At 36.0% G+C, this 15,682-nt stretch overlaps 1 protein-coding gene across 4 annotated transcripts in view; it reads right to left on the reverse strand.

Moving 5' to 3' along the window:
- The window catches only part of FBXL4 (F-box and leucine rich repeat protein 4), a 53,199-nt gene that overhangs the window by 23,035 nt on the left and 14,482 nt on the right, over nucleotides 1-15,682 (reverse strand). For all 4 annotated transcript variants that reach the window (XM_079327859.1, XM_079327857.1, XM_079327856.1 and 1 more), the window contains exons 4-5: nucleotides 13,587-13,932; nucleotides 6,627-6,871 (exon numbers count right to left, since the gene is read on the reverse strand). In XM_079327859.1, coding sequence (XP_079183985.1) covers nucleotides 6,627-6,871; nucleotides 13,587-13,932 — 591 coding nt within the window. The remainder of the gene's footprint in view (nucleotides 1-6,626; nucleotides 6,872-13,586; nucleotides 13,933-15,682) is intronic.

Below are 15,682 nucleotides of genomic sequence, written 5' to 3' on the forward strand. Positions count from 1 at the left end.
AGTGAGTGCATACACAGAGATTGGTAAGCCTTCCTGTGGGAATGTCACAGCTGAAATGACACGACAATTCACAACAATTAACATTGGGTATTTAAACATTTAAGTGCTATTTTAGACTAGCAATAGAGTTCAACACTTATGGAGAAATGCAGGATGGAAATCCCCTGGAAATCAGAGTAGAGATATATGGATACATTGCTGATTACTAATTAGCCAATTTCTCTATTTAATGAGTGCTTTAACAATACATTCACACAGCTTCTTTCATCAACAAATTATCAGGTTTGTTTGAATGATGGCATTTTCCATAAAGCTTTGTCAGTCACCACTTATTATACCTCTAGCTTTTAATTTGCTAACAAATAAATATTTTATGAATTACTCCATTACAGTAATGGATGTTAGTTTAACTGCCATATAATTTAACAGGGCTTGGCTGTTAAAAATGTTAGTAGAGATCAATTCTTTTCTCCTTCTAGGACTATTAAAAGTTAACATTACCAGGTCAGGGAAAAACCCAGTTAAGCCCCTAGACTTGGAGAAGAACTCCAGGCTCACCAGCTTGAGGAGTTATTATCCTCATAATGTTTTATTTAAACTCATTACACTTGAAACACACAGGCAGACACCAAACACAGCAACAGCAACAAGCATTGCCCTTCATGGCTTGGATGCCTTGCTGGAAAAGATTATTTAGGAGACATGAAACAGAAACAAAAGGGGGATAAGGTACATGCAGCAGCAGGGTACAACAATAAGCAGATATGCATTTAGGAAAGAGAACAGGAACAGAATTAGGAATCTGAGGAAGTCACCAACCAGCACAGGGCAGAAGTGCAGTCCTCTGAATAATGGGGACACCCTGATCTTTGTTTGCATTAAACAGACTGCTCAGGAGAGAGGTTTTCTACATGGATCTCCACATAGAGCCATATGGCAAGACAGAATATGAGTTCTCACTCTTTCAGAACAAACATGACATGGTCCTCATACTTCTGAGACTTTAAAGTCCCTAAGTCCCTTAGCTCAATTTGGCTAATCTGAAAACAAACAACACCCAAAAAAGCACCTTCTTTCCAAATCAAAATTTCTACACATTTATTCACATACCTCTCCTTTAATCACTGAGGACTGACTGGTTCCTGTTCTCAGTCTCTATTCTGTTCTGCAGTCATCCATCCCTTTTGTTTTTATTATCAATATTTTATACACACCATTTCTGAAGTGATTTCTCATCATCCCTTAATGTTTGCTATAAAATATAACTGAGCAACCTAGGATAATGTAAACATGTACATTTCTTTTGCTAGACACTGGATTGGGCATTTCCCTTGAAGTTTATCCTCACTCTAAACAGCAGTCTTTCAGGCTTTTTAGTTGTTCAGTTTTTGGAGGGGGGAGGGGGACCATATTTTGCTTGTTGGTTTTTTTTTTTCACCTGGGGGGAGGGGATTGTTGTTTTTAATAAAAAAAAGGAATCTCACTTTCCATCACCTTCTGCCTACTCTGAAGAACTGCTGCTTATTTTCAACCCCATCAGCTTTTGGGAAGTAAGTTCTAGTGAAGTTCTTCTGAAACACCAAATATATCTATTAGCAGGTATTTGCTCAGGGTGATGTTTAAACACATCAGGATCACAGGGTCACTTAGCCCACTGAAAATTTCCAATCTTGTAATTAATGTGTACATCATAAGCATATCTCATGATCCAAAGTTAAAATCCAAGGTAAAAAAGATAGTACTCTTCATATCAGAAGGTAAGACCTCCCAAAATAGCTTTAGACTTGTGCTTATGCAGGTACTGAGCACATCACATTTCCTCCAGTGGTTTCTGGTGGAACTGCACTTGCTATAGAATCTACACTTAGCCTAATGATCCTCACTCTATATTCTCCAGTTCAAAATTACTAAAGACCCTACAACAAGCAGGAATCACAGTCCTGTTCTCTTTCATCTACTCATCCTCCCCTAAGCACAATTAGCTACATAGTTCCTTTAGTGCAATTAACACAACAGTTTTCTATTATGCTGATTTTACCAAATATATTTTCAATTACAATATTCAGTACTGTTTTTACATTCATTGACATACATTTGAATTTGGTATCCAAGAAAGAGGGTGGAAAAGGGAAACAACTTCCATTTGTGAGCAACATGGGGTTGGACAGAATATTTTTTCTTTAGTGCTTTTCCCTTGTAATGTTACCTTACACTAGCACCCATGTTAGGGATGTTATCTCTGTTATTTGACAGATATATTGCCCCATTTGCCAAGCCTTCCTTGGTATCAGACTCCTAGAATCAGTACTTCATAAAAATGACCATTTCTGTCTGCTTCAAGCCAACTACATGCTCCCTCCAGCTACTCATATCTCCTGTTTCAAGAGCCTGCCACCAGATAAGCAAAATGTCAAAACTCACCTGGATTTTATTCTTCCTCATTTTACTTCCACGACCATGAGGTCCCCTCTTTCTCACTTCTATTAATATGATTATTTGCACAAACTCACAGAGGACTTTCTGCCTTACAATTACAATCTTGCATTTAATAACATGGTTTGTGGAATTCCATTTTAATATTCTTCTTAAAGACATGTTCATACATTTTTTAAATTCAGTGATGCTTTTCCTTTCAAGACTGCCACATTACACGACAGCAGCAGCATTTAGCACAGGTACTTGTAACAAAAGTGTTAAGGTTGGTACGAGTGAAGAACTGGGTACACAGAGGTGTAGAAGCACAAGAAAACAAATGGAAACATTTGGCAGGAACACAGGTGTGTGTTGGTGGAAGTCAGATTAGTAGGTCGCTGACATCCTTGAACACTTGTACATGGGCACAAGTTTCTCAGGGCACACAGATTATGAGATGAAGGACAGGAGCAGCACAGGATGGTGAGACCACATGCCAGAAAAATTGATCTGGACACACATCTTGGTTCTCTTGGCACATGCAAGTACTCACGCTTGAGTGAGACTTTGAAAGATAATTTGTAAGGTAATAAAATTAAGTAATATTCCTTTCCTCTAGCTATTCTAATTGGTACAATGTTATTTTTTATTCTAGCACATATTACACCTCCTTTTTGATAAGCAAATCCTAAAGCATGGCATGTAAGTAAGCAGAACATTAAGTATCTGATCTTGTGCTTTTCTCAACACATATTAAACTATTTCAAGAAAAACCTGCAAAACAAACATTGTAACACTCTCAGTTACAGCCAATCCTAGTTTTACCAAAAACCTCTGGAAATTACAGACCTTTTTGTTAAATTGAGAATCCCTGTAAAATCACACATTATTGCTATTTTCTGTGACTATTTGGTGCATATTTCAGCAATTTCTCTGACTCTCCTGCAAGTTTGACTTCTAGCAAAGCCTCACCATATTAAACATTGTCAAAACACACTTCTACTAAGGGTAATAAAAGCCTTCAAACGTGAACAACAAAACTGTTAAAAGAAATATTCCTGGATGTGCTTGGCATGCAAATACTGCATCACTAACCTGAAAATAAAACACTATTAATTCATTTTCACAGTGTAAAATGTCAGATGTAAATAAAAATCCTAATTCCTCAGATATATAAAGCAAAAGAGTTTAAACAAGTTAATGACATTATCAGTGATCCAAGGAAATCTGCATGCAGAACTCTGTTTTTAAACTGTCATTGTCCTTGAGCTGTTTAAACCTCAAAGCAATTATTCAGCATCTCAACATTCAGTACTCCTCCAATCAACTCCCCTCACTCTTCCTATATAGGTCTTACCCTCCCACACTGATATTTCCCCCTGGCATGAAGAGATTCACCAGACCTCTAAAGCCAAGAGGAATGCAGTGCTGCTTATGTAATGCTTGCTGTGAAATCTTTGCTTATTCCCTGTCATTCTGCATTTCAGACTCCTGAGACTGCTCAGATACTACTTTCACTTTTTTGTACACTTTTAGTTCAATCTAATATAAAGTTTAGTTAATTTATATTATATGCTGAAATGAAAAATTTATGAGAGTAATTTTTAGCCCTAAGGAGTAGATGCTATCAATAAGTTAAAATACCTTCAGCTTTGCCTCAGGATGTTCATATGCCTGAAGCATTCTGTCTTCTCATGATAATACAGTATTTGCTCCAGTCACATTGCCTAAAATTACTTTTAACTCCTTTTCACTTTAATACATTTTTGAAGAAAATATGTATTTCCAATAATTTCTTAGTATTTTCAATCATTTAATGTATATATGAACATTTTCAAATGACAAATTTATACAAGCTATTACTTTTAAAACTGTATTAAGAAACAACAGATAAAAATATTTTTGAAAGATATTTTACAAAATAAGATTTAAGCAAGGGTTGCATTTAAACATACTCTGACTTGTACAAATCATATCTTAAACTGTACAACTGTAAGAATTAAAGAAGCTCTACCAGTTTTGAATTCAACACTGCCAACTCCAAATGCTGAGAAAAATGCAAAAATATGTGTCCTGAAGGAAAAACGGTGTGAGTTCTTGATTATGTGTTCCAGATGCTGTAATATTCTGCAGATGGTGGTATCTTAATGACAACCAGGGCAATAAAACTACAGAATTTATTGACAGATTTATCTGTCAAAGAACAGTATCTCTTACCAGGAAGCTCCTTTTTCAATAAGAGTTTCATTAATGCTTTTGAAAAGCAAGTCTTGTTCTAATGAGTCTCCTCTATTAGTAGATAATTTCATAACAAATGAGCAACAAAATTTTCCTCTCCTGGAGGCCAGCAAATTTGACAAGCATGCTGATGAAGACTGTAGAAAGAATAACTTGTGTTGGGGATTTTACTAGAAAAGACTTTTACAGAACAAAGCATTGCAAAATTATTTCTGTAATAGAAAGACGTTTAAAACCAGAGCTAGTTACAGAGGAGAATTTTTGTTTCAGAAGGGAAAATGATAAGCTCAGTTTAGACATGCAAATTATTTAGCTTATGACCTTCCTTCTAAAATTTACAATTGAACTGCATCTCCCATTCCTAGACTGCACCCATCTCTTCCAAGAAACACTTTATCCTAAAACTAAGATAATTTCAGAAATGCAACAATGTCAAAACATTTTCCCCATTTGTTACAAATAAATATAATCCCTTATAAGAAATACAAACTGAAAATACTTAGTCACACATTATTAATAGACAAATAATGAATATTTATTATTTAAAAATGCTGTGTACACATAAATCTTAATAGTAGTTCAGCACTGAACAAAAAAAAAATTAGTAGTAATAACGAGATTTTCAACTAAGTGGGAGTTAGAAATGCCAGAACTGTAAAGTTTATAAGTCTCAGAATGTGGTAATAATTTCTTCCAAGACTACAAAGAATTTTAGCAGTCCTGTATGCTAAAAAAAAGAAAAAAAAAAAAAGAAAAAAAAATCACAGAAACAAAAAAAAGTTGCCACAAAGATTCACATATGTTTTCTAAAGACAGACTTAATAGCTAAGCATCAGAAAGCAGCTACTTCATGATTTCAGAGTTGACTTCCCAATTAAAGCTTGCGTATTTATCCTATGCATAAAGTATCTAACATGAAATCCAAATTTAGGAGCAATTTTTGTACCCAAATCAACAGCCGATGTCTATTTTCTAATACCAGTAAGCACAAAAAAGGTATGGGATTATTGCACTATACAGGAGGGTCTGGAAAAACAGAAGCAACATTCCCCTCTCGACAAAGTATTTCTTCTAAATATTTTAATTCCTCGGGTAAGGAAATTAGGCACAAAAGGAGAGAAAATGTTTGCATACTTGAGTTAATCTTTTTATTCAGAAAACGAATGAGAGTTAAGACAACTTTTTCAGATATATTAAACATTTCTGTTTCTTATCAGTCAATTTCTGCTTTCACCTGCCATTGATGATTACCCCTTAGTTAAAGCAACAACTTTTGTTTAAATGAAATGCATTGATAGAAACTGTTTAACTAATGCAAATGAGCAAAGAAGCAAGAAATGATATCTTAAGAAAGCAGAGAACATGGTTGTTATACAGAGAAGAATCCCTGCAAATTTGCTATCTTAATGACCTACACCACAGTCATATTTTCAGCTCATTGGAATACGTACATGCAACCCCCCTGTTTTCCAACAGGGCTAATGTTTTAAATCATTTTTATGAAAATATTTGCATTTACATTGGACTCCAGTGATTACTTGGCTCATACCATGTGAGCATGCAATCAGTTTATTACTGCAGCCTTTCTAATACAGTCCTACTGATGACTCATCTCTACAAAGAACAACCACAAACATTTTCCTTGCGAGATGGATTTTTGAAAGCTCAATTCTAGCAGAGCATTTTAGAAGCCCAGAAGAAGGCAAAAAACACAGCTTCCCCTGGAAGAAGCCTTTCAGTCACAAGCAGCTTGGAACTTGCAGACTCTACAAACTGCTATGGACTTCTGCTGCTATATTTAGTTTCTCCTACTGTTTTAGCTGTTCCTTTTCTCTACATTGTAACAATCACACCCTTTGTAGTAAATCCAAGACGGTTTTTGCTATTTAATAAAGTTTCAAACACTTAGTGAAACTACCATGCAGCAGATCTGCAAACAGAGCTTGTGAAAACATTTCTGTACATTTAACACTGACCTGCTAAATCCAGAAACAGAGATGGCTCCCCTGTTTCCAGTCCAAGATAAATTCAGCCACTGGATGAGAGTGCAGCGAGACTGTAGGTACTCCAGGGATGTGTCATTAATCCTTGCCCAGTAAGGTTGTAAACTGAGATGAATGTACTGTAGAGGATCACAGCAATGTTGATACAGTAGCTTACAAGTTTGTGCTAGTCTACACAGGTCTGGTACTGTAAGGTGACTCAAAATCAACTGGATGAGCTATATTAAAAACAGGAAAAAAAAGTCACAGGTGGTCATACAGCACTTAAAATGTTAAGGGAAAACTGCAAAATATGTTCTAACTTCAAAGAAAGTGCAATCTTTTACTTAAAAGTAACTCCTCAAATAAATCAATTAACTATTAAATAGAACTGCACTGCCTTCTCAATTTGACAACATGCTAAACAAGAAAGGAAAAAGCAGATCAGCATATGAAAGTGACAGGAAGCTTTCAAATCAGAAGTTTCTTTACCCATGCTAATTTAAACAGTGATATATATATGTAAACACTATGTTTATATATTTCCTTTCACTGAGTCTGCTCTTTCATTGAACAGAACACAGAACTGGCATCCTCCTTCTTCTCTGCATTTGGCTTTTAAGATGGGAGATCTTTACAAAGTACATGGAAAACCATACCATGTCCCAGTTTCCCCACATCCTGAACCAATTTCAGATTTATTCCTCTTCTCCCTGCTTTAAAAACCAGTGTTTTGTCTTCTATCTTATGTCCTCTCCCCTAGACTACACAAACAGGTAAAAAATTCAACATAATCAGATCTCCTTTTACAATATCTTCCTTGCTGTAATACTTCAAGAGCATTTTTGTTCTACACCAGTCAAATCTGAAAGGCAAAACCTGCTTTTTTTTATTTAAAACTGTATGAATTGAATCATCTCAGCTACAGAATAATCACCAGCCTTTATGACTAGCATCACTGTAAGAGTTTTTGTAATAACTTATATCACACTCAGAAACTAAGAAATATCCCTCCTCTCCCATCACACTCTGTTTTCCTTTCCAAGGAAAGATCAACACACACATAGACATAAATACTCACTTCAGGAAATAACAAAAACGCCCAACAAAATAAATAAATCTCCTTTAGCTTAGGAATTGAAAAAAAATGCACTTGAAAAATGAACTCTAAAAATTAATGCTTACTTTACCAGAGCTGTCTCTAGCAGCTGTAAGTACCTGCACTCAAGTTATATAACTTAAATTGACTGTTTTCAAGCAGAGTGGGAAACAGAAACTTCCCGAAATGAATCAGTGTAAATTAAAACCACAAGTCACAAATCAGCTTAAACGGAAGAGAATCCTGTGGCCCTTCCAAAATACCAACATGTTTCATTTTAATGTCTTAGAAGGATTCATCAGACAAATCTGCCAAAAATCAGAATAAAATCCATGACATAAAATGAAAATAGAACTTTTTGTAAGATACAAACAGATTGTACTTCCAATGTATCACTTGCAGTTACTTTCCAGCTCCCCTCCTCCCCCCTTCATTTTTGGAACAGCAAAACAATTCAACTTCCTGCAAAATGGAAAATATTACTTCCTACTCAGCTCCAGATTTAGTATTTAGATTTCCAACAAGAGCTACATATCTTAAAAAATTTTAGTTCAACTCCAATGCAAAAATACAGTATTTGATACACTCCAGTTTCTTTCATGCTTGGTTTCAAGTCTTTCATCTTCTCTCCTCCTTGCTTGTCCTTTCCCCTAAAAGCAGCCCTGCCTTCTGTTTCTGCACGTGTCTGGAACCCAGATTGATGCAGAGGACCAGCACAGACATTTCAATGTACCAGCATATAGATATGGATAGATATAGATACGTGTGTATGTGTGCCCATATATATAAAAATATGCATGCACATATAATAACTGCAGTTATGTTATAATCAGCAAAGTTTGCACCCAACTGACATTTAGGAACTATTGACATTTTGAAACCTAAAATATCAAAAATAACCAGCAGCTAACAGAAATAATCCCAAACAAATATCTTTATTTTCGCAAATTTACAGCTAAACCACACTATGTAAGTCAGCTAAATATCTATTTTATTAATGCCTTTCCCTCAAATTTTTCTCCCATGGTTACTAAGTTTTCCAGAGCTGAAAGCTTGGCAGAGGCTGCACAATTAGCAAAATTTATGTTTACAATTAATGTCTGATAAAAGCAAAGTAATACAAATTTCATTCAATGAGAAAAAAAGTTATTTTGCAACTTCTGAGGAATACAGAGAATGGTGGATGAAAATATAAATGATTAATCAATGTCCATTTACACTAATTGGTGACTTCAATGAATATTTTGTAACACCCAGGATGTCTTTCCACAACTGAGGAAATCTCCCATGTCTCAAACAAAAAAAATGCATCCTTAATTTTTACTGAATTATACTACTTCATAGCACATAGAATGAAAACATACACTGAAATGTCACTCCTATGATATTACGTTATAAAGAGCTTTTTTCCTGACTTTTGATTAAAAAAGATAACAGGTTCAAACCATACAGGCCAATAACCATTAATCACCATTAGCCTGGAGTCTGGTGTCTGTCAGGAACAGCTTTTTGTGTCTGTGTACCCTAGCATGAACTACAGTTTGATATCATAATGAGTATGTGACATGATGTGCTGTACTGTGCCACACTGTGCTCGTGGTGATTCCAAGAATGCTACAGAACTGAGTATCTGCTTTCAAAGCTAATTTCATAATGCAGTTTCTCACAAGCAACACTTTTTACTGTGATTTTATGAAAAATTATGACAATCATTATTATTTCACACTTTCTTATGAATCAATCAGCAAAAACAAGTTTATTGGAAAAATCAACAGAAAGAGGAAACAAAATATAATTTATACAACACTGATTGCATTTTTAGGCTACGATGGACTAAAAGTACAAAAGTACTTCCTCTCCCATTTCCAGGGCAAACACGGCACACATCAGCTTTTAAAGTCTGGTAGAAGGTTTCCAAATCACAATTCTCCACAATTCAACAAACAGAAGTACACAAAATTTTGTGCTGAGCATAAATGGAATCCTGATTCCTAATTTTTCAAAATTTTTAAGATCATGGTAATCCCTGATTGCAGCATCTCACAGGCATATTTTTTCAACTACCAACTACAAAGTGTAATATCTTAAAAGAAAAAGATGGGAGAAAAAGCTTCTCACCCACTGCAAAGTTTGCTTATAAGCCCAGACAGAATTTCCACTCCTCAGTATAGAGGACAAAACTTTACCAGTGGTGCAGCTTCTAATAATACTTATTGAATCAGAAGCTTCTCCAGCCTTTTAAGCTTTTTTTGCTGAAAAACAAACAACAACCATTTGAATCTAACAAAATACTTTCTGTGGCTAGAGCATAACTCAGTTTCGTCAGAAAAGAATGTCTGGATGTTGGTCAAACCTACAATATCTGTAGGTTTTTGTAGAACAGCTTTCTAGAAATTCCCTTTTTCAGTTCTTCCATGTGAAGCTGAAATGGTTTTCCAATAAAACATACACTGTCCTATGCAAACCACTCATTCAGAAACAGGCAAATGAACAACTTGCAATTTTTTTACTCTTGCAACAAGAGCTGCTACAGCCCAGAATCCATTTAATTAGAGCTGATATTAAAGCATGCTTAGGTAAAGGACAAAGGATATGTGCACAAAGAGGTAAAAAGAGAAGGCAAGAAGATGATAGTATTCTAGGGCTTTTGACATTTTTCAGCATAGTTTAAGAAAACACATATTCCTGGTTCCACAACAGTACGACTTGCATCAGCAAATGCACACGTTTAATAGTGCATGTGAATACCAGCAGACATGAACAGCTCATAAAGATTGCAGGCAGTTTTCAGAAAAATCAGCTTCAAGAAACGACAAAGATGTCATTTATATCTTTCTATACCAAAAATTTTACAAAATATGTTTTGGACTGGAGTACACAGAGTCTTCTGACTCTCCTCTCTGGAGAAAAATAAGCTGGGATTTTAGTAGCCAGCACATTTTGGTGAGTCTCAAACTGCAGAACATGTATGCAGGTGTTCCTCAGCTTTCCCAAAAGTTTTGAATTTGTTCAGGCCTTCAGGCCTCAAGTATTTCTTAGCTGGAAAGCCAGCTAAGACAAAGGCCTTACCCCTTCCACTTTACAAGCAGTACAAGCCAGTCAGTGAACTGGGAAGGAAGAGAGGGAACAAGGACATGAATTCTCTCCTCTAAAATCCTTCCTCAGTTTTAAGGTAGTTCTGGAGAAGAGATCATAGCCAGTACAAGTACTTCACAGCTAATACGTTCTGGTTAACACCATCCAAGATTAGGGAAGGAAAATTCTCTCACTAGGTCATGCAAAAATTGACTGTTTCTTCTACAGAAGCCTGAGCCCCAGGAAGCTGAGCATTCTTCTCTTTTTTAGAAAGCAGCAATCTTAAAATGCCTTTAGAGTTCACACTGCAGCAAACCATTCCTAATGCTATTCTGAGGAACAACATACTCTATGAAAGGATAGTCTATGGAAGTTTCAGAACTACAACAAAGGAGAAAAAAAAAAAAAAAGGCTGGAGGAATTGCTGCCTACTTAGCAAAACCCACTCAGCTTGCATTCTGTGAATAACAGAGGATAGTATGAAAAAGCTCAAATAAGGAACAGGCATGCTCATGAAAACTTAGGACAATTACACACTCCAATCATTATACACCTACAGAAAATGTACAATTTTTCCTGTAATGCATCAATCAAAACCGGAAGGAGTCAGCAATTGCCTTCCTTCATCCACAATTTGAACACTTCCCATAAAAAATTTACATTTTTCAGTCTAAAATACAGCATGCAGGGTACTGCTTCCATACCCAATGTGATAAAAAACTGTCACACTATCAAGTACAACATTTTTGTTGTTCTGATGCCCAACCCTTCCAGCTGGACTAGAAAGTAGGAAACTGGGATTTCTGCTGTCACAAAACCAGCACAGAAATAGTCTTTTATGCTTTTCTGACAAATATTCCACCCATATTTTCAGTTTCTTTAAATCAAAGAAGAAGAAAAAAAATGTTCTTGGTATTGACAGACCATATAAATTTATTCATGAAACCAAACGTTAAAAAATGGATAAAAAAGGAAGCTGGTAGACAAACAGAGCAGAAAAACACAAAGTACGTGGAGACAGAACTTCATAGGAGTAACCAGACTATAAAAAATACTTCCTAAATTATAATTTTAATATGTGTAATCAACCATTTATGGTTTGATTCTATGATATTGGAGGTGTTTTCCAACCTTCATGATTCTATGATCATGCAGAACACAAAACAGATTGATTAATCTCTGATATTCTAGTATACTACAAATCAATTTATCCAGCCTTTTCAAACAAGAAAAAAATCCTACATTTAAATAGAGTTTCATCTACAATTTATTTCCTTGAATTACTAAAACCAATATGTTTTCAAACTTTCAAACAATTATGCAAAAGTAAAGAAAGTACTGAAGTACTTGCTATGCAAGCACCAACAGTAAAATATATTAAACACCATGTGTACTCTGGGGAAAAAACAACCAACCAAACATCACTAATCTAACTCATGATAAAGTTAGTATCCTCATTTATTATTCCACTGCATCTACAACAAAAAAACCCAAACCAAACTCAAGAGGTTTGGTTTCAAGAGAAGTTTCAAGAGAAGACAGCAAGAGTTGTTACATTCTCTTCCTTTCTTTTTCCTCTTTACAAGCAGAGTAAACTTCTGCAGGCTACAGGGTGCATGGCCACCCAGCCATGGCCTTTATGTGTCAAACTGGGGTAAGACCAAAATACTATTCGATTAGATCAGGTATTTCTGCAAGCAGCCTTCAATCCATAGGAGCACACATCACAGTCCCTTCCCTTCCAAAAGTGAGTCTGGTTCAAGCCACAAGCACTCTGAGCATTTGCTGAGTTACCACAGTGAATGAACACTTGCTGCCTCTGCCAGATTGCAGCACACTGAAGAGCAGGAATAATCTTGTCTCTGCCCAAACCCAAAGGTCTGACCAGCAACCAAAGGCTCCTTTCCATGATGCGCCAACAGTTTATTTCAGGAGAGGTGAAGATAATTGTTTCATCTCTCAATTCTTACTCCAATCAGGGTACCAGCTTTCATAAACAGCTGCACCCCACTGAGAACTGCCTGGCCTGCACATGGTATTCAGCAATCATACTCCACAATTTCATTATACTGGAAATTAGAGGAAAGAAAACACTCATCTATAGACTCTGAGCACATTTGCAACCATCGTGTTGCCAGGGGATCTAAACTGAGTTTATTCACAACTGTTTTCTGTGCTAATGACAGAATAAAAAGTAGCAAGCATAAAAAGAAGCATGCAGAAGACCAGTTATAAGATATTTTACCTGCACCACAATTCAAAACTTAGTTGGATGGAAAAAGCTCATTTAATAATAATATAAAAAATCATGTCACTTTCAAGAACACAGCTCTGTTAGTTTTGTAAGAAAGAAAATAGGAAAACAAACTTTTAGCCTATTGCAAACTATTTTCACTTCCAGATGTTGACTGATTCTTTTCATATCTCTTCTGTATGTCTTCTTTGTCAAGCATGAGGACTAAAAACCTACTGGAAAACTGTTAAAAGCTTTTAAGTTCAAGAGCTGAAGACTCAAGGCTAAAATTTTTACTGGTGTAAAAACTGTGTGAATGCACAGACTCTTGAGAATTAAGAGGCAATAGCTATGCAAATACCTAACATCCATCCATGGAAGAAGGCAGACATACAGAATTCAGACATACCTATACAGTGAATGCAGGAGATGCACAAGGAATGCAAGGAGCTACTGAGAAAAAAACAATCCTGACCAATATCCTCTAAAGCATCTTTGCACCCTTAACAACCAAGACAATGATTAAGACTAAACAAGCTTTTCTTACCTCATAAGGCAGTTTATCAAAATATCCATTAGTTGGCCATTCCCTGAGGGTAACAATGCTGAACTGTTTATTAAGGGTGTCCATTCCACATGCAAATTTTTCTTCATCCTCCTCTTCATCTATATCATTCATATCAATCATTGAAGTCTTAAGTGAAAGCACAGGCCTCTCTTTCACACCATGTAGTACTACTGCATCCAATTCAGTGTAATAGTCCAGAAGGGAGCTGTTCACTTCCAGCCGGATTAGGTTTGTGGGAAAGTTTATCTGTTTGATACAAGGTGTGAACTGTCGAGCCTGAGGACCATTCACCTTTGTAGGTGCCTCAGACCAAAGTATTTCCCATCTGTGAAAAAAAAAATAAAATAGACACATACAGTACAGGAATTAAAATTGAAGTTATGTAAGCAACTCCTCAGCACAGTAAGAGGGCAACATCATCTGTCAAAAGTACTTAACATGCAAGAAAAATGGCTGAAAAGATGATTTATGAAATTTACATTTTCCCTAGACTTGATAAATATCCTATGGATGAATTTAACAGGACACACTAATCATGGCCTTGGCATATTTTCTCTGCATCACTGAATAACAAAATGAGCTGTAGACTCAAAGTCACTTGTGCTAGTCATATCTGTGCCCAGGTTCTTCTAACAACTCACAGGTAAGGCAATCAAAACAAATGGATTGCTGATGTCTTCACAATGATGGCATGTCAGTGTAAGTACACATGGTACAGTCTTGCCATGTAACCCAAAGAGAGTAATCTGATCTCTTATTTCTACAAAACAAAAGAAAAAAAAACCCACCACTGAGACTCTTTAATATAAAGCCTGTTCAAGTTATAGTATTAGAAATTACTAAGAAAAAATTAAATTTTACTTTATCTGCCTACGCAAGCAAAATATTTCTTTAGAAGTAATTCACTGAAAAATTAGCGAAGAAAGTAGAAACTTCAAGTCATTTCTGAAAGGGTCCTTTGCAAAAGATATCAGAATTTCCAAACTGCTGAACTGAAAAGCCTTTCTGTTCTTCAGCCCAGTGAAAGTCAGAAGTCCAGGGCATGCATGGAACTACCATACACACATCCTTACTTTCACACAGAACCCCAAATCTCCTCCAGTGAGTGACAGGGAAATGTGCTGGAAGAACAAGTCTGGAGGAATCAAGTCTTACATTCCTTAGATCTTCAGCACTCCCAAACCTGCCTCAAGGCTGAAAACAGAAACATGGTCTTCTATATCTGCATGGGTGCTCACTCAGTGAATGGAGATCCTCCAGTCACTTATGTCCATATTCTTCCTCCCTCAAGTCTAGTTAATTCCTAAAAAAGAAAGCCTCCTGCAGTTACTACTGCTACTCCCTTTGACAATGTGCTTACCTTGATACTAATCCAGACACTTCTACATGTACACCATCTATTTCCCATCACCCCAGTCCCAGCTTCAAAGATTTCTCTGAGACTTCTTGTCCTGTCACATGAATCTCATAAACACTATCTGCACTGCAGCACCTCAGCATCTTGGCTTTCCCTACGAGACACCATTCCTTTGAATTAACAAGTATTGTTCAACACTGGTGCCTACTGCAGAACACTTGTGAGGATAAGAGGGGAAATATTAATTAGAAAATAAAATCAATCATGCTTTACTTTCAGAACCAAATGCTTAAACTCTTTCCATCGTAACAGAAAGCAAAACAAATGTAGGGTTTTTCATTAAAACATTGCACACAGCATAAGTAAGGTTTACAAGTTTGATATTTGCTAGTAGGAAAGTTAAGAAAATTAACCCATATTGGCAGAAACTTCCATTTCATAAAGGACATTTTCAAGTATGCACAGATAAATTTTCCTATCCTACATCATTCTGCTTTGCAAGTACCTTATAGTGGAATGGGAGACTTGCAGAACTTATGTCTAAAGGAAAAAAACCCACCAAAACATCATGAACTAAAAACAAACATTCAAGAGCAGTGAGCATATGGGACATCAAAGTAATAATATAGGAGAGTGAACAGCTCTACCCAGAAGTAGCAGTTTTCATAGGAGAGACACAGTACTAAGAAATGATTTCATTAATTTACAAAATGAATGC

The sequence above is a fragment of the Erithacus rubecula genome (assembly GCF_903797595.1).
Source record: "Erithacus rubecula genome assembly, chromosome: 2".
NCBI classification, from domain to species: Eukaryota; Metazoa; Chordata; class Aves; order Passeriformes; family Muscicapidae; genus Erithacus; species Erithacus rubecula.